General features: G+C 47.4%; 1 protein-coding gene across 6 annotated transcripts in view; it reads left to right on the top strand.

Annotated features, from left to right (window-relative positions):
• The window catches only part of brp (ELKS/RAB6-interacting/CAST family member bruchpilot), a 105,566-nt gene that overhangs the window by 11,417 nt on the left and 68,169 nt on the right, over positions 1–25,980 (top strand). For 5 of the 6 annotated variants that reach the window (XM_025297686.1, XM_025297685.1, XM_025297684.1 and 2 more), the window contains exons 2-4: positions 17,650–17,799; positions 22,887–22,983; positions 25,349–25,404. In XM_025297686.1, coding sequence (XP_025153471.1) covers positions 17,650–17,799; positions 22,887–22,983; positions 25,349–25,404 — 303 coding nt within the window. Of the gene's footprint in view, positions 1–17,649; positions 17,800–22,886; positions 22,984–25,348; positions 25,405–25,980 lie in introns of those variants that run through there. The other variant, XM_025297687.1, reaches the window with a different exon arrangement.

The raw sequence follows: 25,980 nt of genomic DNA, 5'->3' as shown, positions 1-25,980 counted from the left end.
GTCGAAGGACACGCGCGGCCCAATCGCCGGCGGTAGTGGCGGAAGATATATCCTTGAGACGTTGAGGAAATACATTTCTCCGTGCAAGGGCGAGCGAAGGAGAGAGAGACAGAGAGAGAGAGAGAGAGAGAGAAGGAGAGTAGCGGAGCGGTCGAGCAGCTTAGTCGCTGAACTCGGAACAATGCGGCCGCGCCATACTTATGCTACATGGTATAGGGTCTCGTTAATCCGCCTCGTTATATTTAGGCCGATCGATATATAGGCGGATATTGTGCTTCTGCACGACCACAATCACACACACACACACACGCACGTGCGCGCGCGTGCGAGCGTGCTAGCCGCGAAAACTGTCAACTCGCGAGCGCTGCGTGACGCGCCCGAAATAATAACCCGGTGTACATCTGAGGGGATTATTTTCGGAAGTCCGGTGAATCCGGTTTCGAGGTGTCGCGAGGAGAGTGCGCGAGAGGGAGAAGGAGAGAAAGAGTGAGGGAGGAAGGAAGGAAGAGAGGGACAAAAGTTTATTTATAAGAGAAGGATACAAACTAATGAAATCAGCAATTATCACAATAAAGAAGAATAGGTTAGATGTTCACGTAAGAAACTCAAAGCACGCGAAATACATGATTAAAGAAATCGCAAGTAAGATAGACAATTAAATTAATAAAGAAGTGGTACATATGATTAATACGGTATAACAATACGGTAGATTTTGGTCATGATAATCAATTTAATCGCAATTATTTGATCAAACAATTGCTAGAGATTTGAAGAATTCGAGGAACAATACCGTGACCCTATATTTCAAAATAGTTACCGGCGCATTCTAATTATGATGTACGATTTGATAGAAGGAAGAGAGGGGGGAGGAGAGGACGCGGAAATAAAAAACAACGCGATAATATCCGTATTGATCACACAGGACATGAAATTTTCGCAGCTGGAGTTTTGTCGCGCTTCCGCGGACCGCGCGAGCCGATCGCTTATTCGTCGCTCTTATTGTTCATTAATCGACTTAAATATTTATTTCCTATTTACACGCGACACCAAGTTGTCGCAACGGTCACATCAGTTCCCGGCGCAAAATTGCCGCGCTAAATTTTGCCAAATTAGCGGCGCTTGAATTTTAATGCGCGCGCGAATCATATGCGTCATAATGTGACCTGTTTTATAATTCATGCGTCGATTAACGTCTAACGGCGGTGCGACAATCCCCGAGCAGAATGAAACTTGGCCCCTGAAGGAATTCTCTCTTTCGAGATGCTGCATTACGTCGGTATTCTTCGAGTAAACGAGATATTGCTCACGTACGTAGAATAGTGTTATGTTGATTTCACGCAACATTAATAAGCGCCGCTGACCATAATCGGTCTGTACGCATACAAACGCATATGTATTCTTTTTTACTTAGATCCGACTAATGAGAAAATCACTCGCAATTATTTCAGTAGGCGACATTCTCGCATATGTTGAGCGACCGAAAATTTCGTGGCATCTAATTGAGATCTAATCTCTCGATCCGATCTCTCGATGTTTACGATTTCTCCATGCTCGAATAATAATTATTGTATTTTTATTGGACGCTTAAGAGGACTATGTGCTATTTTCTAAACTATCCTAAAGGCATGGTCACAGCTTTACAGCTGATACTTGCCATATATGATGCAAAAATAAAAGAAAATACGCGAAGGTGATAAGGAGGGAAACCCAAAGTTTTCCCAATAATTTCTCGAGTCTTCATTTTACATTAGAATCTACTTTCTCTTATTTTTTATTTTATCGACCACGACAATTGATGTGCAAAATGGGACTCCCTGCTCGATATCGTGAAAGTGTATCGACGTTACCGACTGGAAAGAAGGGCGAGTTTCCATAGTACTTCTGTTTCGATCCTGTTTCGGAACAAGAGGGTGGAATCCTCAATTGACGTCGTAATCGGACAACCGATTTTAAGGCAAATTTGCGTATTCTGATCGGAATCTATGCTACGTCTGGGAAAATCCTACGAAATGTCACGTGACAACGTAACGTTGTGGTGATATTCATCGTTACCTTCTCGAACACCACTTGTAATGCAAGCTTGACCTTTTTCGAAGCTACACCTCATCTCCCTTCGGGTAATCGGCTCTAGTCGCCTACGATCGTTTCACACAAAATCCCTAATTCCATTTGTCACGATGAAAGGGACATTCGCCCCGACGTCAGGGTAGAATGAAATCGATTCCAATCCGATCTTCATCGCGAAATCGATCTCTCTCATCAGAGGAACTCTTTTTCTCTCTCTCTCTCTCTCTCTCTCTCTCTTTTTCTCATTGACCGCGTTTTTATTTTGAGACTTCCCAGACACGCAGGCTACAGTCGATTATGTAACAACCTTGAGGCTTGGAAAACACGATAACTAAGTCCAGCCTCGGACACGATCGATATCGGACGGATTTACGAGGGCGAGGAGAAAAAAAACTTCGTTCTCTTCGCGGACGATAAGTTGAGCTCGGGGTAAACGCGAGTGTAGCTCATGGGTTACGTAAATTTCAAAGGCTGCAGTTCTAATAGTTATCAAGGCTGATGAACTCTGCGGCTGGTTAATACAAAGTGGTAATTTTCCATCGATCCCCGTCTCGAGGAAGAAATCACCCTTCCCCCCTCCTCCCGCATTATTCTTTCTTTGTTTTTATTTTCAACGAAGAATTCCGTTCTCTCGTGTTTCTTCGCTCGTTTGCGGTCTCGTTGATGCTAAAAAACCAAAGAAGAAGAACATTTGCGAGCTCGATTATTCGATCGCATTGCGGTGCGGTTGACCAATTGAACAATTCTCACGACGTACGTTCGTCAATTAGATCAGCTGTATTATCGATAAATCAGAAATACGTCCGAGCGCGTCGAGAGTTCAAAGAAATTCATTTCATTTGGCAAGCTCGCCTTTCCATCTGGGTCGCGTGCTGGAACATCTGGGTTATATCGGGGACATTCGATAAACTCCACTTTTATTCGACGTTTACGATCGATGGTTCCACCCGTGTTATCGAGGAAAACGCTATTCTTCCGCGTATACGCGACCCGCATTCGTCGCCGATCGAAACAAAAACCATCAGCATGTACCTCGTCGATTTAATCGAGCGCAAAAATGTCTGTCCAACTGGCGTTCCACAGGTTTATCTTGTGTTCTCCTTTTCCCTCTTTTTCCCCTTCCTCTCTCCCTTCCGTGGTTATCCTTCATAGACTGATGAAAATTAATTTTCATGCTTTCGGAATTCGCATTCTTGCAAACGCGTTTATACACCTTGCGGATTCGTCCGTCTCTGGTTATCGGTTTTATTTCACTCGGAGGAAATGGAAAATACTTACGAAAGACTGACATCTAAATCGCATATCTGACTTCAGTGCGTTAAGGCGGTTGGTCCGTGACAATATTGTTAACTCTAGAACTACCAAAGTGATGTGTGGAAATGACCGGTTTGTAGTTTCTTGTAGGAATTCCTCGAATTCTTATACAACGATGCATATTTTATATTTTTAACGGGCGTTGAATAAAATTGAAGGAAATAGAGAGACATTTTCGTCCTTGCACGAATTATAGTTTTGCAAAAACTTGTCGCCTCGGCCGTCCCGATTGGTCGACTTACATCTGTCGGTAGTTCCAGTGCTAAAAAGTTGACTGATTAACACGACGCGAAGAAGCCCGACAAATCTGTGTTTTAAGTACATTTACGTGTATGATTTCTGATGTATAACTTTAATACTATCGCCGAGGAATGTGTCGGGCAAACTTATATAATATCTGAAAACCCACAAGGAAATTATTATTCATCTTAACGTGTAATACTTTTGCCTGGGATTGCCTGCGCTATATGCATTTGCATAAAAATATCACGTGCACTGATAGACACACGCCCTCATGAATGCTGCTGGGGAAATGACAGGTCAGCTGTCATATATGTCAACCGCTATCAGAAACTGTGCGCTTTTCATATCAGTTCCTCGAAAACTGTACGATCAATGATCTCGCGATATATTTGTCATATTTCCGCGCCGACTTCTTGTTTCTTATCAAGAGCGCAAGAGTTGTTTGCTCACCACAGTTGGAAACGTGATATCGGCATCAGCCTCGTTCACACGCGATACGTGTCTCACTTTGGCACCGATTATCTCAGCTCGGGCACGGTGAACTTTTTCCCTAATCGTATACGTATGTAGATCGTATCTCTGTTAATGTACTGTGAAGTAACATTGAGAGCGAATCAAACACCTCGACTCTTACAATTCGGTGCGTTAAGACAAAAAGCGAGACAGACATTAATTTCTCTAAAGTAAAACTAACTGTGTACGAGTCTCACAAATAGACGCATTTGATATTAGCGATTTACTTTGGAGATGTCGACAAATAGGTTCGATTTTTGTCGCTCGTTATTGCGACGCTTCAGCATTCGCCATGACGTTTAATTTTTCTCGAAGCTCGTCATAACCGATAACATATAAAATTTAGAGTAAAGACTAATCTCTTTACATAAGATAAATACGAATCCCTGATAACGCTAATTTATTAAGGGACTGGAGAGTCAGATTACTGAAAAATCGTGCTTGTTTTGAAAAATTTTGTTTATTAACAAATACTCATATAAATATACGTCCACTTAAATTTTAAACGCGTTTTTCTCGAAATTTTATTGTTCAACTTTTTGCAATGATTTCTCCGAAACTGAGCTTCGTATCGATTTGAAATTTTAAAACAATAATATTTGTTCATCTGACTCTCAGATGAACCACGGACAATTACGTCAAAATATTTCGTATCGAGATATTAATTTTTTTATTGTAAAAGAACTGAAAAATTTGGATTTTTTCCTATAATAGCTGCCATTTTGTTAATTCTGTTCGATTTTTTTTTGTACTGGTTCATCGGATAATGATAAGCCTCCTCAAGATTTTTAGCTAAAATTCGTTCTGATCGGACCATCGAGAGCCGAGATATTACTGCAAAAATGACAACTTGAAAAAAAAAGGAGAGTATTTCAGTTATATATATCGTATTTATATCGTATTTATATCAGTATTTGTTAATAAACAAAATCTTTCTACTCTTCATATGTTGTATAAATATACCTAAAATTTTCATTCTTGCACATTTATTCAGTTCGTCACAAAATATTATCCAAAATAAACACGATTTTTCAGCAATCTGACTCTCCAGTCTCCTTAAAGAAAATCGTCGCAATTATCAGGAACTTTGACTCTGTCACTGATTGGGACATTCGCTTTACGTTACATTTATCCGCCCCTCATTCGAGACAATGAAGCATCACGTTCGTTTGAACTGCGTTCGCGACAACGAAGCGTTATCGCGGACGCTATCGATCGTCGTGATGGGAACGCATTTTCCGTCTCCGACGAAAACGAAAGCACCGCGAAGAATCGCGAAATGACGAAATCGCCGAGACGACGACGACGATGACGACGGTCGCCGTTGACGTCGACGTCGCACGGCGCTCGTGCATGACATTCCTATGCAAACTGCAGCAATTGATGCACCGTCGCGGAGGGGAGAGAAATCAATTGTCTCGTGACATTCGCCGGCGAGTAAACGAGCGCGCGAATCGATCCGTTACAGTTTACCGCGCAGATTGAAATAGGTTCGCGACGGCGACGGAGAAAGAGAGAACAGAGAGAGAGAGAGAGAGAGAGAGAGAGAGAGAGAGAGAGAGAGAGAGAGAGCTGCCAATAGACCACGTCGAAGGTAGACGCGACACCGTCTACTCTCGAGTGCGCGCGCGCGATGAACGATAAATTAACGTCAAGATCACGTTGCAGCTTACTACGTGAAAGTAGAAAGGGAAAAATGAAAAACGACACAGGCGTGTGCTCAATCGTCCGATTTCCTCGGCAGACGCGACACACTCGCCGCGAGAGATAAATCGACGTCAGGATCACATTGCGATTTAACGAGCGGATGTAAAAATACGCGCGAGGAAGAGAAAGACCGATCGCGAATTAACGCGGCATTTAACGCGGTCGGCTTTTTACGCGCTTCGACCGGAGGGAGCGGAATTTCGTGGCGTCTCTCGGACCGAATTAGCTCCGTAAGAAGCGGAGAAGAATCCCCCCTCAAGCAAGGCGCGTCCGGCTCGTTCATTGTCGCTTATTCAACCGAACCTTTCCCCCTAATCTGCCCAACTTCTTCTCCGTGCAACGCGAAGAGAAACGACACGTGTGCGTGTGTGTTCCTCTTCCCGACGTGCGATTATGTCGCTTCTACGCGACCTTTCGAACGGGAAATATCCAGGCTGAACATTTTGTCACGATGCGAAGGATCTCCTTCTTGACATTGACCAAGGAGCAAGGAGTAAGGACTAGGGTCTCAGGGGGCGCTTACGGATACGCAAAAGATATCGCGTGCGAACGATATATCGCGATCTCTCTTTCGTATCGTCGTTCGGGCGATATGTGGCTATCGATTCGCTCGCGGCTATTTTTTACCCTACCCTCCCGCCCCTGCGTTTGATTCGTCGCAATGATATCAGCCCTCCCTCTCCCTCCCCCTTCATCCCCAACCCTACCGCTGATTCCATGCGCGTTTTCCATGCGCCGGCATAATTAGCGTGCGGGTGCGACCTGTGTACGCGCCGTCGTAATTGCAGCCGCGACGCACAGCGGCGAGATTACGACGAGCGGTTAAAGAGGAAAAAAATGGAGGAAAAGCCACAAAAAATAATCGCCGAGATATCGCGCGCGCGCGCGTTATGAGCGCGCGGGAACCGCGAGAACGAAAAATCGTTCCCGGCGCGGCGCGAGACAATGGCGCGATGCGCGTTCGGCAGGAAAGCTGCTTTGAAACTATCATCAATTTCGCGAATGTGATTGATTGTGCGAGCGCTCTCAAGCCTGGCTGAAGCCGAGAGAGCGCACACCAAGCAGATTCGCGAGAATTTTGCAAAGCAGTTTCCTCTGCCGAGCGCGGCTGATGCGACGCGCTCTTCGTACAAACGCCCGGCGTTACAGCGTAAGATTCGTTCAGCCAGATACCCGGAGAAAAGAGATCGCGATTCATACTTCCTCGCGCGCGGCGGTGCGCAAACGGGAGAGAGGGAGAGAGAGAACGCGGACGAAGAATGCGCGAGACCCGACGAAGGGGTAGCTGGGGACCCGCTGCGTCGTTCTTTGCGTCGTTGAGCCGTCGCGCGAAAACTCGTCGGCCGAATAAACGCTGTGAGGCAAGTACGAGCTATTCCTCGCACGCTCGCGCTAATTAGTCGCCTTGGAGCGAGAAGCGAACGAGGGCTCGCGCGGAATCCGCCGGCTGAACGTTGCGAAGCGGCGCGGCGCGGCGGCTTCGAGATTATGCATGTAAATGCATAATCGGCCGGCAGCGGGAGAATGCGCGATCAAAGCGGAATTTGACGAGCTGAAATTTCACGAATTTGCCGCCCTCCGCTCACCTTTCTCTCTCGCCCACGTCCTCCTTTTTCCCTCTTCCGCGCGGGCTCTCGAGCGCGAGATTACGACAGGTTTCCGAGATGTGACTCGCCGCGCGGAATCGCTATCCTTGCCGGTGGACTTTCCGCCTTCGCTGGTCGGAGGTGAAACGAGGGCGAGTCGCCGGGGACGAATGGATCAAAGAACGAGAAAGGAGAAAAAGAGTGACCTCGGCGGAGCACCTGAAAGTTTCATCAGCCGCCCTACTTGCCGGCCGCGGACGAATTTCGATGTGACTCGCGCTTCTCAAATTAGTATTGATCCGCTGCACCGTCACTTTCCCCTCACAATGACGTCATTTAACTCGCGTGTCGCGTTTAATCCGTCGTTCGAACGTGTTAGAGAGACACGTCCGTCAACGATCGCGGACGTGCGTCGAGCCGAAAGATTGAAATCGACGTCCGGAGATCGAGGCAATTTCCCGGCAAGCTGTAATACCGAGACGACATTACGCCGAAGTACAATTTTTTCCAAGCAGCTGCGAAGAGGAGTTATTACCCCGGGAACAGTACTCGCAACTCATACAGCGCACAGGAGCTTCCAGCTACATTGCAGGGACGTTGCAATATTGCAAGTTGCAACGGAATATTGCGGGGACATTACAGAGATGTGCAAATGCAATATCTCGCCGTGGATGGCGATCAGCAACGTCTCGCAGGAGTAAAATATTAAATCTGAGAATACATATACACGTTGGAAAATCGACTCATATATACTTCTTATTAAATTACTCTTTCATTCGTGTCCAAAGATAAATCTTATAATAATATCTTTCCAATATACGCACAGGATGCGCTCTTGAACAAGCGCTGCGAGGATGTATATGGGTGTAAAGGTGAAAACGTAAAGTTAGGGCAAATATAGGCTCAGATTTTCTGATATACCTTCGATACGGCTGTGTCCCGTCATTTGTAACTCCAAAAAGATGTGTGACATATAAAATTACATATTAAATATGTATAATTACAGCGAGAGGTGGGAATTCCGCACGTTGCCGCATACATGTTATACATGTGGGATGATTTAGATTTTAGTGAAGAAATATCGCGCTACGTATTCATCGCAGATCAAACGTGACTATTGATTAAAAGTGACACTTCTAGTCTCTCTCTCTCTCTCTTCCTTCGTTATCTTTTTCTCCGTGTCCTTTTTCTCTTCCTTGGTCCTCGCTATGCGCGGTAAAAAGATCACGAAGCCGAAAAGATTCAGGACAGACGCGCTGACAGCCCGTATACCCTCGCAAAGTCCGAAGTGTCAAAGCCACCCTCGCGGCCACCTGGCGTGAGTGCGAACGGGCCGTTATCTCGTGTAACGTTACTCATGTTTAGAGGGGGGGCTCGTTCCATTTAGCTGTCGATGATACACGAGCGGTGATCAGAACGCTCGGCAAAATCGGGCGGAAAGCCCGGGCGCACTCCGCTTTCTTTCCCGCCGGTATGGTATGCGAGGCCAAGAGTGGGCGGCAAACGCGGCGAGACAGAGAGGGGGATGATAAAGGGCGCACCGTCGCTTGGCAGCGAGAGAGAAAGAGGTCCGGCGGCGGCGGCGGCGGGAGAGGAGAGGAGAGAACGAAAGCTCAAGAGAAGGATGGAGGGGGCGAGTCGGCACCGCTCGATAACGCTTCTGCTTTTGCCCCGCCATCATCCCCCTTGCGTCCCTCTCCCTCTCTCTCTCTCTCTCTCTTGCTCTCTCATACACACCCCGTCGCACACGCGACGTAACCTTTTGGTTTTGGAATTTAGTACGTGTTTTAGAATTAAAGGCCCGTGCTCTGTACAAGCCGCTCGGCGACGGGCACGCTTTTCTCGTCGAATGTGTCATTTACCGCGACGGTGTTCGGTTCAAAGTCGAACGGGGGGGGGGGGGTAAATTGAAACCGCTCGAATAATAAATACCGGGAATCCCTCAGTAGCCATTCTCTTTTATCTGGCGAAAGATTTCGCTGGCAATGAGATTGAAAATGTTTCGTTCGGCCGGCGCACGTTTTCTTGCGTTGACAATTTTGCAACGTTCGGTTCCTCGTGATTTTCCTTCGGATTTCTCATTCCGCCGACTCTCACTTTTCGCAACTGTCGTTTATATAATTGCATCTTCCTCTCTCCCTCCCTCTCTCTCTCTCTCTCTCTCTGCGACTCGTGCGCCATCGCGCAGTTTTCACGGCGGCCGCCGTGTTTTTCGCGCTCTCGCCGCCCCAATTCAGCAACTAATCCCAGCTAACCACCAGGCGTGATCGTGTCGCACGAGGGATGAACGACACCCTAGAGCAGAAAGGAGAATGGAAAATATTACAACGTTTACCGAGCTGTGAATGTTAATCGCGATGCGCAGTTGCAACGAGCAGCCGCTTCGCCACGGCGGAAGGTGGCGGTTGGTTACGTCGAGGTGGATTTCATAGGATACGCGAACGACAAAGGACCGCACGGTCGATCGATAACAACCTCGTTGAGAAGAAGCTCGGCCGGAAAGCGGCCGAGCAAGAGGGAAGACGATCGAGAGACACGAGGCTGGGGCTCTTTCGCCGATGAGAGCAACTTTTTACGGCGGGGCGAGTTACGATCGGCCGGCGTTCGCCTCGGCGCGTCGTTAAAAGCCCCCGGTCGAAGATCCGCAAGGAGAGACTCTCCGGGAGGACCCGCGCGTTGACTATTAATTGATGAAACATTTTAGTCGGCTGAAAAAACCGGCGGTAATCAAGATTAATCGACCGTCGCGTCATGTGATTGGAAATAATTTAATCAATGCGACACGTAAAAAGTTGTCGTAAAAGGAACAAATAAATAAATAATAATAATAACATCGATATGTTTATTTTTAAACATCTAACGGGAACTTTTCCTACTTTCTCAAAATAAATCGGTGAAACTGTTCCTGATTAAATCGATAATGGCAATATCTCACCGATACAAGCAGTGAATACAAGTGAATGATTTTCCACGACAACACCCGCCCTTTACTGCTCTTTGCTCTTCTTTATTTATGCATCACCGATTTTTTCAACGAGATTAAGCACTGAAAAGTTTGTGCAAAGTTTCGAGATTTTCATTTTTCCAGACCAAGATGTATGTACACCTGCAATGTCAATCAAACGAAAGTAATCGATCGAAACAATTATTAACGCTGTAATTACCATTTACTCGATGTTAATTTTGATTATATTTTAGTCAACTAACATTTCTCAAACGACCAATGCCCGACACTGTTTTCGCGCGAACGAACGACCACCCCGAGGCCGTCCTCCCCCAATTTTTGCTTTCTCCCCGTTCCCGAGAAAACGCGCGACAGCGATTTGTCGCGTCGCCGTTATCGCGTGTCGATCTGTCGCGAAGGGTCCGTCTGTCTCCGTTTCGCAAAAACCGCCCGGAGAAAATCTCAAGACCCGAGCTGCAAAATGCAAACATCCTAAATGTCAGGCTACTCCAATCCGCCCGCAGCCGCCGTGAGGAATTGAGCGATCGCCTTCATCCCTGGAAACCGCGGCTATCTTCGGATTTAACACATCGTCTCTCTCCCAGGATAGCTCTACTCTTCGGCTTTCCACCCGGTCGAGCGAAATCGATCAGGCCGGAGTCGTCCTATGATTTCTCGCGTCTCTGTTTTCTTGCGTACTTATTCCCTCAAAGCGGCGCAAACCGACGCGCGCGTTCGTGTGTTTGCGTGTGTGTGTGTGTGTATGCATGTATGAGTATCTCGTCACCCCGAAAAATCCAAAAATGACGAAAGATCGTACCGAGGATCTTCATCCTGAATAAAGAACGAAAATGGTCGTTGCTCGCGCAACTCGAAGAAAAATACCGCTCGCCTCCACCCTCGGCTGGTGTTCCTCGGTAGGGATCGATCTGCGAGTACAACGACCCTAAGAAAGAAAAGCGGCTACCGACTGGAACGTGTCATGCTAACGCAATTCGTGCGACCGCGCGTTGCTGAGAGAGCAACCGTCCGATAGATTCGCCAGGAAGAAACTCGGTCTCTCCCCGAGTTCGCGGTTCTCGCGAACGCGACGCCTCAGACGTGCACGCTCCACTTCACGTTCCCAGGAACAAGCTCCTTGTACAGATCTAATCGCTCGAATCTAAAATTACCTTTTCCAGTTATCGCCCGCTCCGTTCCTTTCTACTAGGATCCAGGCAGCGTTGATGTGTCGCGCGAGGAAAATCGCGAGATGCATTGCTCGCCGGAACGTCTTCAGCCGCGATTAGACGTTGATGAAAGATCTGCTAATGCTATTTTCCGATCGCTCGGCTCGGCCGCCGTGTCGTGTCACTTGTTCAGCTGCTCGAGTCAGGCGAAATGCAGCGACGATCTCGTCGCGGAGGAAACTTAAAACGCTCCTTCGCGCGTTTCTTCTTTTCTCGTCAGAGCCGTTCCGGAAAATTCCCGAAAAATATATAGGATAACCGCTATCACTGAACAAGGTGGTGAACATACATTGTAAAAAAATATATCAAAATTCAAAAGTGGGGCAATTGTCTGGATTGACCTCTGGATCTCTCTGCTGAAAGAGACGGTCTACCGAAATATCGTTTTGCCGGAATATCGGAATTCTGTTGCTGTACAACCGGCTGTATTACTGTCTAATCATTTGGATGCAGCAAGAGTGCGCTTCAAAAAGTAGATATTAAGTCACGTGTGCGTGTGGAAGAAAATCGTATCTTTGGATTTGTCTCGGCATTCGGATTTGGACATTTTGCCGGAAATTGCAGGAAATTGAGGTTTCCATTTTTCGAGACGATGCGAGAGGACGCACCTTAACTTCAACAAAATTATAATCATTATCGGCGCAAACTACATACTCCTGTTGCTCCGACAGAAAGTGGTGGCAGCAGTGTGTATAAGGTTAGTTATTGTCACTAACGGAGAGAGCAACACGTGTATGAAAAAGAGGATTCTTCATTCTGCCATTTTCCTCTCAGTGGTCGTCCCGCAATTTTCGAAATCTCGGTCGGATCGACTCTTCGATTCAGTCATCGTCAAGCGCGACTCTGTTTCCGCCAGCTTCGCAGCTGACTATAGCAAATTTCGCGATTAACATCGCGATTTGTTTGGCTGCACGCCAGTGTACATCAACTGCAAGAGAGACCGCCGCTTGTTTTCATGTTGGGGGTGCGTCCGTACCGCGCGTCGTTGCAACGGATAGGGATGGCTCGATCGTTAATAGAATCTCGTCTTAAGAGGGGCTTCGGTTAAACTGCAAGCTCTCTGTCTGCCTCTTTCTTCGATCCTCAACTACCTGCTCGCGTCGCATCTTGATAAAATGTTTACGCAAACCGATGACCTCGGCGACCGTATCGTTCAATTATCGCTGATATTTAAAGCAGTTTTTCTTTTTGAACCCCTCTCGAGATCCGTCGAATGCCCGCGAACAGACTTTTATATTTATCTCTCCTTTCTCTCTCTCTCTCTCTCTCTCTCTCTCTCTCCCTTTAGATAAAATATAGAATCGTAATTTAGCGATCCTGCACGATGTGTACTTTCGCGAGTGTTTGGATCTTTTTTGTTCCTCGAGGCAAAATATAGAATCGAAATTTAACAATCCAGTGACGTGCTTGATCGATTGACCGATTAGTGAAGGTAGATGTTTAAACAAAGGTAGAGATAAAATTCCTTACGGTTTATTTGTATAATATAGTTTTTCGTCCGGGTATTTTAGCGATTACTGCTTGATTGGCGTCGAAAAGATACCAAATTGGACGCGACGATCTCCATCGTCTCCATCCAAGGATCACGCGTCATCGTGGCTTTCCGCGACGGAGGTCTCAGCCCAGATCCCCAAGGGACAAATTTAAGATACCGTCTACTTTAATGACCGCGCGAGGCACAAGTAGCACCGAGACTCGCCTGCCGATGGAGCTGATGGCAGCTCTCCTGCGCGCTCGCTATAAATTCGATTTGCATTTGCCCGAGGACGACGAACGACGTGCTAAACGCGCGCCGGGAACGACACTTGTTCCCGGCGAAGTTACGAGCGCTTAACTCGCGCCGCTCGATTGTCACGTCTCGCCAGCACGCGAACTCCGCGAACAACATCGCGATCGCGATCGTTCGCGCGGAAATCCCAGGCGATACCACGAAGAAACTCGCAAGGAAAATCGGACACGACGGCGCGGCGCGTCGGTGTCGGGGTTAAGCGACAATTCGCGAGATTCGTCTCGGCGTCGAATTCACGCGAGGGAATTTTACACGCGAGAAGCAGAATTCGGCCGGGTATATACGAATAGGTCAGAGCAGGCCTCGAAGGGCGGCGCGAAGGGACAGGCGGAGGGATGACGTCACACTCGCCAGAATGCAATTTCTCCTCCGCCGACCTCACCCTCGGCCCCATGACGTCGCATAGCGCTGATTCCGTGCACGCATAATCAGGTCAGTCGGTAATGGCCGGACGCGCATCGGCTTCCGAAGGGATATTCGTTCGCCGAAGCCGGCTCGTTCATTCGCACGCCTGTCGGCCCGACAGTATCGCGCGAGTCCGCGAGAAGCATCCCGGCAGAATTTCGCGCAATTAAGCATCCTGCCAATGCGTTTTTACGATCGCGAGTCCCCCTCCGGGAAGCGCGTTGTTGTTTGTGGGAAACGCGTCACTCGGGGCTCTCGCGACGAGCTCACGGCGAGAAGCTCGCGCGTTCGGCATTGATTGACGAAAGTCTCAGTTGACTAAAACGATCGGCGGGTGTCGATAAAACGGAAGTTTTACTGCTCGCCACTGGTGTGCGGTTAGGAGCGATCTGATCGATGGACGGAATTAACCGTTAATCGGCGTATAATCGACGAAACTGCAGCGATGCGAGTGAAGCAATCGCGCGCGGTCGTCGTCTGCTCCCCGATGTTAATTTTAGTCCTTTTAGTCGACCAAAGCCTCGATCGATCAATGCCCGGCGCCACTGCTCGCTGCGACGCTGATCGGCCGGCTGATCGCGAAGCATTTTACCCTGACGGAGGAGACGCGCTCGTTTTCGGCTCGAGTAACATTGTACGTATTATATTGTCCTGGAAAATTGGACCTGGAGTTTACTAAATTGCCTGTCGTGTAAGTTGCAACAAACATTGTCCTCTTTTCCGCTCGGACCAAGGACCAATAGCAGAAAGCTTCAACGGCATTTTTAATCAACAAGTGAAGAATATGTGTTGGGAAGTTGGAGCTTGAGCCAGTTTGGCGTATTACTGGCGTATTACAATTTGGTTAATTTGACGATTTTGAAATTTCCAAAAATCAGCAAGTTAACAAAAGTCAGGGCGCTGTTGTAAAAATATATTCTTGAGACTAAATAGAGCAAAAAAGTAAGTCTAATACCACTTTTTCTTCTGACAAATAGTTAGCGAGATATCGTGAGTTAAATATGGAAAAAGTTATCAAGTTTTCCTTAAATATCTCGAAAAATATTAGATAAATAAAAAAATGTTTCAGACAAAAGTTGTTCAAATTAACTGCTGGAAGAAGATGATGTAATAAAAAATTTGGATATCCGTTTAAGATTTTTATGTTGATCTTGACTGGACTTTTCAAGGTCTTATCCCAAGGTCAAATCCATAGCGTCAGTAAATAGATCCTTTGAAGCCCTACAACTTTTGTCTGAAATATTTTTCTCTAAAATGTCGCGTTAACGAAAAAAATCAGGTGAGCCGGGTGGTTTGAAACACCCGGTATAAATCAAAACGATTTCTTGCGCGCGGCGCTATCGTCGTTCCGGCTCTCTCATGGCCCTCTTTTCCACCAATTTTCCATCCCTTGTTTTGCCCTCAACCTGACGCTTTCACATCGGTGTCGCTGAGGCTGAGGTTTGCAGTAACGATCTGTTCGGAGCACAATGAGTGTATTTTTCATTGAAACGCTGTATACTCGCAACTGCCGGCGTAGTTACAAATGCAACAGTGCAATCAGCAAAATCTCGCCTAAAGAATCGATTAATAGCACCGACTGTTCGCATTATCGGTGCAGAACCCGCGCAAGCGCGAGCAATGTCATCGCACGCAAACCGCGAGTTAGATCTGACACAGCGAATTTGTGCATCGCGAATTTGGCGGTGAGGTCTAACTTCGACTGCAGGTCGAAACGAGCGAGATACGAGACGAGGCGGTGAAGTGAAAGATTGTTTCCGTAGAAAATCGCTCGGTGCGCTGCAAATCCGAGTGCGTTATTTTGACACGCACGAGCGTGTAATTGACTGAAGCTTTCTTTGCGCGTTTCTTGTCGCCTTGAATCTCCCTCGCATCGTTTAATACGTTTAAACGTATTAAACGATGTCCAGAGGAGCGCGTTTAGACATTTATACGCCTAGACGTAATACGTTTAAACGTATTAAATGACGTCTAAACGAATTAAATGACGCGATTTAAGACGATGAGAAACGTGTAAAGAAAGCTTCAGCCAATTACACGCGTGACAAAGTAACACACGCGGATTTGCTGCGTGATTTAATCCGTGAAGCGCTGCTTCAATTGCTGATCACAAACATTTTTACCGATCCGTCTTGAGAGGGCCTTGAGAGAAAATCGTTGATCAATCTAAACTCACTTAGCAGAGAGAGAGAGAGAGAGAGAGAGAGAGAGATACGAATATCCATTGATTTAGTCTCCTTTTCTCAACTTTTTTATTTTTGTTTTAATTTGTGACGTTTCAGTTGATAATAAAAAAGCATACAATACAAGATAAAACACAAAGTGTCCCAAAAATATTTTAATTAAAAAGTTAGCCAAAAAATAGTCCGATTTTAAAAGTACCAGCGTATCAGCATTTTTTTGCTTTAAATTTAAATTTAAATTTGCGAGAAGTTAAACATACGTATTAAATTAAAAATACGTATCTCTGTAAATTATCTCTGAAATTTGTTAATCCGAGCGGACGGAACAAACTTGTGTATTGCCGGTCGAACGACTTAAAACGTTCCGTCGCAAACCGTCACTGTAAAAACTGTCACTGAAATTGTGAAGAAAAGGGACTCTGGAAAGTTTAAAATAAACTATCGATTGTTATCGACGGTGCGATCGGGGATGGCTCTCCGCACCTGCAGAGTTCACCGGGGTTAATCGACGAGACGGAGCGTCGGGGCGCCGCGCCGTCGCGATACATCGCGCGCGGCATGATTCTTTTCTCTCGCGAGCCGCTACTTTCGCCCGGCCGCTCGTGCGGCGTCATTAACGATGTTTAACGAGCCGGCAGCCCGGAGAAAGAGAGAGAAAGAGAGCCGCGACAATACCGTTGGCAGAAGTGTACATGTACGTGGCGCGCGCGCGCAAGGTTCATGTACGACGTGTTCGTCAACGTGCAACACGAGCGTCGTCGGCGCGACGACGCGTGCACAAGTGAATTTTGCGCGAAAGAGCGCGTACTTCTCTCTTCGAAAGTTTCAGCCCCGCGTCGTCGACGAAAGATCCCGGTGCTCCTCGAGCCGCTCGTCGGCTGCTCGGCGACTACGTCGTTGCTTTTGAACATTTCGCGGAGCAGTCGCGAACAGACGCGCGTCCGCGATTGGAGAATTTTAGCGGGCTCTGCCCGCGTCGAAGATTTCTCGGGATTCAGTCCGATTTGCTGAGATCTGCTCAGATTGCAGCCGGGGTGAAGTGTTTCAAATACGCGATTCTAATCGGGAAACTCGGAGTTTTCTCACTTTCTTTTCCTGGCCTTTCGTTTCGCATCAGAAATTTATTTTGTTTTTTTTTATTTTCTTCTATCGGATATGATAGTTGGTAGGCAAATTGGATCTTTTATTTGATACAAGAGTATACTGTCGCTACATGCTAAAAAAGGAATGCATGTTCCACCTCACGAAATTCTCAAATAATATCGTAGTCGAGTAAGAAATTTTGGGGCAAATTTCGGTATTCCAATCGGAATCCACGTTGAATCTAAGAATATCTTAGGACCTTTCTATGCAGGTACATGTTCGAAACTTGGGAGCTTCGTACTAAATTCAACTTTGACGAAAACTTCAAAGTTTCGAATCTTTAGACGCTACTCGAGAATCCGAGATTCCGATAGATAGAACAAGATTCCGTGCGATTATTATCTCGCTCGAACATGCAAATGTCCCAAAATTCACACTTGGGAAGTTGGAAAGTTCGTAGAACTAAAGCGCTTCGAATATAATTTTCACCTCTACTTTCTCGGTCTTTTTTTCACGCGCTGCCGATGCCGAAGGTCATCGTCGGTGTTCACACGAGTCAATCATTAACGTCCTGTATGTTTTGCAGAAACAAAGCATAATGGTGCGCCAACTGGAAGAGGAGCTCAGAATGAGGATGCGCGGGCCGAGCGTCGAGATACAGCAGCAAATGGAAGTTTTGTATAATGAGAACGAGCATCTGACTCGCGAGATCGCCATACTTCGTGACACGATAAAGGTAAGAGAGACCTATTGAATTATCGGTTATTCCATCGAGCATGATTCGGGAAAAGATCCGCAAATCGAAGCATTGCGTGGAGATTTAACTCGTCGTGCGTTGGAACCTCTCTCAGCCGTGTTGTACTTTTGCTAGAGACGCTTGATATTTTTACTCATTCGTTTATTTACTTACGGGACTACTTCGATGTACACAACAAGAGAAAAATATTTCACGTAGATGTCGCCACATATTTCATCATCTTGTAAAAACGAAACGCCTGAGAGACATTCTGCGAGTTTGCGTGAAATGTAAATTGTCGAGTTGCAACGTTCCTTCTCGTTTTTTTTCCGAAGATGAAGTTGGACACACGGAAAAGAAATCCCAACAACTTAATAGAGTGTCCGACACAAATTCATAACTCAGAAACGATATCTTTATTGCTGGAAAAATCGCGCGATATCTCTCTCAAGTCACTCAGACATTTGTCTGAGCGTATTCGGCTGTCTGCAGGAACTCTCGAAATTCGATTGAAACAACCGAGATCAATTGACTAAATAAAGGGAACCTCTTACGGGGGATCTTCTTGTGGCCACGATCGAACATTCGTCTGGTTCTTCGACAAGAGAAAATTGATTACACGAACCAATTACTTTTTTCCTGCGGATGCACACGTTTTACGAGCGCATCGAATAAACGCCATCACAAACGTTCTATATCAAGCGTCGTTGTATCAAGCTTACTCGCGGCAAAAATAGTAGAAGACAGAAATGTGAAAGGCAACTTAATTTCACGACAGCCAGACAATGACACCGCTCTAAAGATCCAAATGCATTATTTCGGCTGCGGTTCTTCTTATAGGTACGTTTCTCTCGCCGTTTTAAAGCACGTCACTCGACACGCTTAGATACGCTTCAGCTTCTAATTCCGCGCGTTCAAGCGCGCGCGAAGTGACGCGTCTGAACCGACGAGAAACGTCCCAGAAGAAGAAGAGCCGCGCAGTCCAAAGTATTATTTCCGACATTTACGCGCGTAAAGCAAAATGCACTCGGATTTGCGGCGATTGAAGAGCCGTAACTCCGAGATGAATAACCCGCGGCTCGAACGATTTCTGACTTCCCGAGCGGACGGTGATTCGAAAACGCCCACAAGCATGCTGCAAGCACGCCCCTCTATTCTCAAGAATAATTACCACCAATTATCCCGCGGGATCGCTCGCGACTCGCAGGTTTCCTCCACCGTGACCGCCGCGCCGTGAGAGACCGAAAACCGCCCCCGTTTCTCACCCCGGCAGCTCCCGCTGCCCGTCGTGAATTTTTCCACCCGACCTACGCCGCGCTCGCGCGTTTACCAAATTAATCTGAACGGCGCGATTAAACCGCGCGGCGCGGCCGCTTTTCCGCGTCTTACGTCGCGCGCGGAAATAATGCAGTCGTTGCCTCGGAATAGAATGGAGCGAGCACGCCCGCTTTCACTTCCGCGCCGCACCATCGCGAAGATTGGAACTCCCCTGACAGAATCGCGCCCCCTGCTCTCCCCCCGAGAGGACGGGGCGGAGGGGGGCCGGGGAGTGAAGGGGCGAGCTGAGTAAAGACCCTATTATAATCCGGGAATAATAGGGGTAAAGTGCGGCGAACGCGCGGAGCGAAAGAGAGGAGATTCTCCGGGTCGGCCCGTGAATTCGGAAGCACCGCAGACGCCTCCGGGGCGTTTTCCTCGCCTCCTCCCCCGCCAGCCGCCCCCTGGCGACCCCCGGTCGACAGCCCTGGAGAACTTTCCCGACGTTTGCGAACATTTTCGCAGCGCGCTCGCGGGGCCTTTGCCGGATATATATCGGCCGCTATCTGCCGATCTTCCGATGTGTTGGCACCTGTCACGCGCCCGACATTGTCTCATTGCCAGGGGAGATGCAACGGAGAAAGAGAGAGAGAGAGAGAGAGAGAGAGAGAGAGAGAGAGAGAGAGAGACACGCAACATCTGCCCGATATCTCGCGCGCGCATTGTGCGAAGCGTTCTCCTTGGACGAACGATAATTCATAAGGCCCGATCGATCGATCGGCTCGCGACGACGTCAGCCTCCTACTGGACGGGGTGGGGGTGGGGGGGGGAGGTGGAAGGCGACGTATTAAACGTGAATTTGACCCGGTGCAATTATTCCCGGAAGTCGTGAATGAAACCGCTCGAGAGAAATAATCCGTCGGACGGTACGTACCGCGGTTTATCGACTTCTCGGGCGCCACGCGAAGTCGAAATAGATGAGAGAAGCGGGAAGGCGGGGAGGGGGGAACTTGGGTCGCGTTCGAGGTAAACGACCGAATGTCCGCGGCCGGTCCAAAACGCTACCGGAAATCTTGGCAGCGACGCGGGAATATGACCTTCCCCTGAGAGATCAGGATTAAGCCCGTCGCTTCGCGATGGTCGGAAACAATCTCGCCGATGCACTCAGCGTCGAATCGATACCGGCGCGTAAGCGCGTAATCAGAGTCGCGTGCAATCTCATTTAGCGAACGGCGCGATCAGCGCGGAAGTCTGACGGATACTTGTTCCCCTTCCTCTTCTCTCGCCTCGCTATAAATCGACACCGCTTTTATCGACGGCTTTTTTTTCGTTTCGCGAAAAATTTCGTAAAACTTGTAAAAACCTCCCGACTGTAGCAATGGTCTCCCGCGTCCGAGTTTAACTCTGACGTCCTCCCGTGCGACGACGCGATGACGAGAGCGACACGGCCGTGTGCAGGGCGAAAAAGCGAGAAGAACGGCCTTTGTTTCGCGTCCCTATCTCGCGTCAATTTCTCGCCGAGATACGGCTTTCGGAATTTTCTGGAATTTTCCAAGTCGCCGCGCGCGCGCTCGAACATAATGTAGTTCACTCGCGACGCGAACTTGGCGCTTCTCGGCGGCACGCTCGGCTCAAAGGTGCGACGGGGTTCAACATTGCAGTCGGTCCTCGTTTGACCATTTCGCCGTTCGTTCATATCTCCGTTCGGGAGAGTCGTAGCGACGTGAGACAAAGTGCGTTGGAAGTGGCTCCTCCATGTTGTTAACTGATTTAATAATCAACCGTATCGTTGAAGGTAATTTATGTTTCAAGATTCCCTCGAACGGAAGGTAAGAGTTTAACCCTGCGGTCGAACTCGCGTTTTGTCGACTTTCGTTCGAGCGAAGCGTAGAGAAACGAAATAAATAACCTTGTAGCAAATACAAAGTCCCTCGGTTGATTGCCGCGGTATTACAGTGGATTGTTATTTAACTTGTCATAAAATATATAAAAACTGCGTGGAGATTATATCTTTTTATATTATTCATTAAGATTATGTTTCGCTCTACAATGGCGCTGCGATGCGGAAATATCTGGAAAAGTAACAAAGAGCCAAACACATTCGAGTAATTGCGATATATTCTGCGGCAAAAATTATGCAGACGTGCGTACTAACATTTGCACTCGAGCGCATAACAATCTCGCTAGTGCGTTTCAAGGGCTTACAGAGATTTCGCCGTAACGACCACACACTTCGCAAGGGGACGCGGCGGTAACTCGGCGGGGGAGGAATGCCTGGGAGACTAAAATCTCCGGCGGGAAGTAGTCTAATCTCGTAAGAAACAGAGTAGCAAGTACAAACCTCCCGCAAGACCGAGACGTCGCAGACAGGTCAAATGTACAACGTACGGCGAGCAACTGGTCGCCTTTGGCCACTCGCCAAATTATGCAGTCGGTCTCTCGTGCTCTCGCGAATGCTTATTGCCAAATCGGTCGGTCGGACGGTGGTTCACGTCGACATTCCGCAACCGGAGCCGGTAAGACGCGCCTCGCGGGTGCTCTTCTGGGGGATCGCATTCAGGCAGTTCGATCGAATTATTATAATTGCCGGGCCGCGGCGCGGCCTTCTTGTGTCTTCGAGAGAACACCTCATGCTTCCAGCCAGGCCGTCGCGGGGCCCCGGGTAATATCGCACGCGAGGGATCCCCACGCAGCGGGAAAAGCCGAGAGAAGGCCAACAGCGGGTGTCTAATTTCGGGCTAATTACTTTTCCGCCGACAAAGAGGCGTGCTAAATTCGTTACGCGGCCGTCAAGCGGCGGCGCTATCTACCTAACGTTGACGTTCGCGCGAGCCGAGCGTGTTAGAGCAGCGGTTCGGGCGGCCGGGCTTTATCGACTTTGATTTCTCGATTGATTTCCTTCCCGTCGCGAGGTTTAACGCCACGCGAGGTGCGGCCGGTGGACACGTCGAAAAAGAAAGATGTGTCGCAATTTACTGAAAAGAGTCACGATACTGTAATTCCCGAACACCGAGAAGCAGAGTGGAGCAGTCGAGTATTATTATGTTATGTTGTATTATATTATTACGTTGGTGGAATTGTCTCGCTGCACAGGCGCTGTGCAACCCTGTCTATAATTATTTAGCAGCAAAAGTGTACTCCAAAGGATAAATATTATTAGGGATGCCGGAAAGTCTTTTCGTATTTTAAGGCCTTCAATTTCCGTGATTATAGTACGGGTTTTTAATTTCAATGCAGAATTAATTAAAATTCCAGGCTAGTTAACATCATTTCTTTATTGCGTACATCCACTTTCATTAAGATCGAGCTTACTCTTGGGAAATGGTAGCGTCCGAATCGAGTGAAAAACACGGAAAAACGAAAAGACTTTTCAATACTCCCAATAATTCAATACCCCCGTGTACTCCCGATTTTTGAAAAAATAATCTTCGAAACAATTATATATTTCGGAAAAAATTGTATTTCGGGATATCGTCAGATTTACAGTGCTTGATGACCTTTTGAGGATTTGCCTCGGTTTCCGAACATCTGTCGAGATTTTACCGAAACGGCAATTTGCCGAAATGACCGAGTGACAATTTGGTGACGTCCCCGAGTCCATTGGAAGAAAGAAAAAAAAAAGAAGTGTCTGCGACACCCCGACTGTGTACGTTTACCCGAAATTAACGTTTCATCTCGCGACGTTTCATCCCGGAACGACGAGGACGCGCGACAATATCGCAGCGGCGAAAAGCACACCGATCCCCATCCGGTGTCGCGGAGGCGCTTTTGCGCCCGGCGACGCCTAGTGCAATTTCTTCGCTGTTAATTAACTCCATTTCTCATTGTAGGAGCTGGAATTAAGAATAGAGACGCAAAAGCAGACGCTGCAGGCTCGCGACGAGAGCATCAAGAAGCTCCTCGAGATGCTCCAGAACAAGGGGATGGGTGAGTCGTTGATTGCAACTTCTTCAAATTACCTTAATGAATTATCTTTAACACTGCATCTCTCCTGTTGCGAGGAACGAATCCCACGTGCGGCCGTCGATCGGCAGTGAAAATAACCGCGTGACAGAACGAAAGCGATAGAATGGCGGGAGAAGCCGGCGGGTGCCGATCGTTTTTCGCGAGCCTTCTCCTCCGCGATTCTCGAGACTCTCAGGCGCCGCGCGCGCGTTTTTCCGCTCGACATTTCTCGCGCGAGGCTCACGCAGAAAGAAAAATACCGTTTCCCGATGGCTGAGCGCGAACGAGAGCTCTCCAGCCTGTTTGCCTTGCCCAGCCTCCCGTGAGACTCGCACGGTAACCTCCCGCCCCCCGCGGATCCCACACCGCGTTACAGCGCGCGATTTTCCAGCGACTCGAACGCGATAACGAGCGCGTGCAACCGCGAATTTGACGCTGCGCGAAGCCGTCTTGCTCGCGGCGCGAGCAAACGTTTGCTCATCGATACGCGCGAGACGTCAAATAAACCATCAAGCGACCCCGCTAACGAAGGCGAGACAGAGAGAGAGAGAGGGAGAGAGAGAGAGAGAGAGAGAGAGAGAGAGAGAGAGGGAGAGGGAGGGAGGCAGAAAGAGAGACACTCGATTTCGCCTCGCAAGAAATTGTTCGCGCGTCCCCTCTCGTTAGGTTCGGCGAGTCGCTTAAAACGAGCCTTCAGCTTTCAGCCTTCAGTCTTCGTCTCGCCGTTCAGCGTCTTGCGATCCGCGTAAACGCGTATCCGCGCATCCCTCCCCGTCCCTCCCTGCGGAAGCGACGGCGCGCAGGAGCGAGGGAGAGTAGAATCCGTATCTAAAGAACCAGACACTCGCAAGCGCGAACTCCGCGGAATATAGGAGAAAAAAGGATGAAGGACGATGACGAGAGGTCCGCTCGCGAAACACGCCGACGGAGACGCGACATCGTCGTGGGCTATTCGTTGTTTCGCTCTTACGATAACTAACGAGAGCGGATCTCGAGGCGCGTTCACCTGGCGAGAGCAGCGTGCGCCTCGCCGACGCGTCGACGTCGTTTTGTCACCTCCTCGATCCACCTTCGGGAACCGCACTGGAAGCGATTGCTAGGTCGAATCCGGTTTCGGTGATCCGCGCGTCTCGGGTTTTCCTCTCGCTACAATCGAAAGGTTTGAGTAATCGTTACTCCATAGCAATCTCTGCTTGTTTCATCTTTCTTCAATTTTATTTTTTTCTTTATCAACCTCTACTTTATTTTTACGTTGCAGCAGTCTGCTCTATGTGGAAGTCACGTAGGTAGTTCTTGAGATACGCGATTTTAAAGTTTCGCAATTTTACATTGAGTCGAAATGAGCGATTTTTCGCTTCTCTTCTTACGAACATATCGTTCTTCGTAGTTATATTTTATATTTTACATTTTGAATTTACGCGTGTCAAAAATATTTTAATTTCTAAATATATTTTAACCTCTCCAAATATATTCTAGCGGCCGAACGGCCTGTCGAAATATGAAATATCTCATCATAAATTGATGAGTCTATTATATACCAAAATAATCGATTGTAGAAAAATTAGCTATGATCCTTACGCAGAGTTTCAGTTTGACCGACTTGTCCATAAAATATATTTCTTCATAAGCGCTACATGTTTGAACTTTGCGTTGAACATTTTCTTTTTTTTTTTTTTAGTATATGATGAACTTATTTTAACGATTAAAACGATTTGAAGGATATTCTCATCAGAAGTAGCCCTAAAAGTAGGCTAGCAAATGTAAACGTAAAAAATGTGAACAGAGAAGGACAACATGAATGTGATATGTTTGTAATGAAAGCTACTCTCTGCATACCGAGTGATAAAAATGCTACACTTTAAAGCGATTGTCTCACGAAAGACGTGCGATTCTCACATAATTTTCAGTGCAAAATTTCATCCTTTACCGGACAAGATAAAAGTAACCCGAGATGCGCGCGTAGTCTTCCCTATAATAATTACTGTAGTTTTATCAATAATCAATCGATCAATGGCGCATCGAGCTCCCAAGAACGACTGCAACGCCGTTATATCGCGTCAGTCTCGAGACATGAATAATTCGCGCACTGTCGCGCAATATCGAAGAGAGAAATCGGCAAGGATTACGGTCGCGCGGGTGTAAACTGCTGTAGGTGATCGTCGGAATCGATTGAAAATCTCACGCATTGAACACACACATACACACATACACACACACACACACACTCACACGCATACAACATACGCATACACAGATACGTCCGCGGAGCACACACTCACACCGACGATCCGAAAACCCGGGACCAACAGTTCCTCCAAGAGTTCCTCGTTACTTTCTATTGTTCTAGGAAAAGAGGAGGAAAGGATCATGTTCCAGCAGATGCAGTCGATGGCCCAGAAGCAGGTCCTTATGCTATTTCTACCCATGTCGCCATAAATATATATATATATATATATACATACATAAATACATATATATATACACACACTCATAATTATTAATCTATATATATATATATATATATATGTGTGTATACATACGCGCATATATATTACGCATTATACATATATGTATTTACATACAAGTATATATGTATATATGTGTATGTGTGTGTGTGTATGTATGTGTGTGTCACTCTCATTACGATCGACGCTCATTAACGCATCGACGCATATGTGTATATATCTGTGCGCATCAGCTATATATCCGGCCATCTCTCTTCTAATCTCTACTATGTCATTACTTTATGTGTATATGTGCGTGTGAATGTGTGTGTGTGTGTGTGTGTGTGTGTACATATGTGTGTATGTGTGTACGTTATATACACGTATGCGCTGACATCGCAATCGCTGCCCATTGTTTTGTGCGAGTAGTTGCTTGCCAAGTAGCCAGTTTATTGCACTGCCAGTGGCTTTTACTTTTCGCCCCGTGTGTTTCGTCGTGCTCACGCTTGAGAGACTACTTGTGTATATCACCATG

This window comes from Harpegnathos saltator, unplaced genomic scaffold (genome assembly GCF_003227715.2).
Source record: "Harpegnathos saltator strain DR-91 unplaced genomic scaffold, Hsal_v8.6 scaffold182, whole genome shotgun sequence".
Taxonomy (NCBI): domain Eukaryota; kingdom Metazoa; phylum Arthropoda; class Insecta; order Hymenoptera; family Formicidae; genus Harpegnathos; species Harpegnathos saltator.
This window is presented reverse-complemented; position numbering and strand designations above follow the sequence as displayed.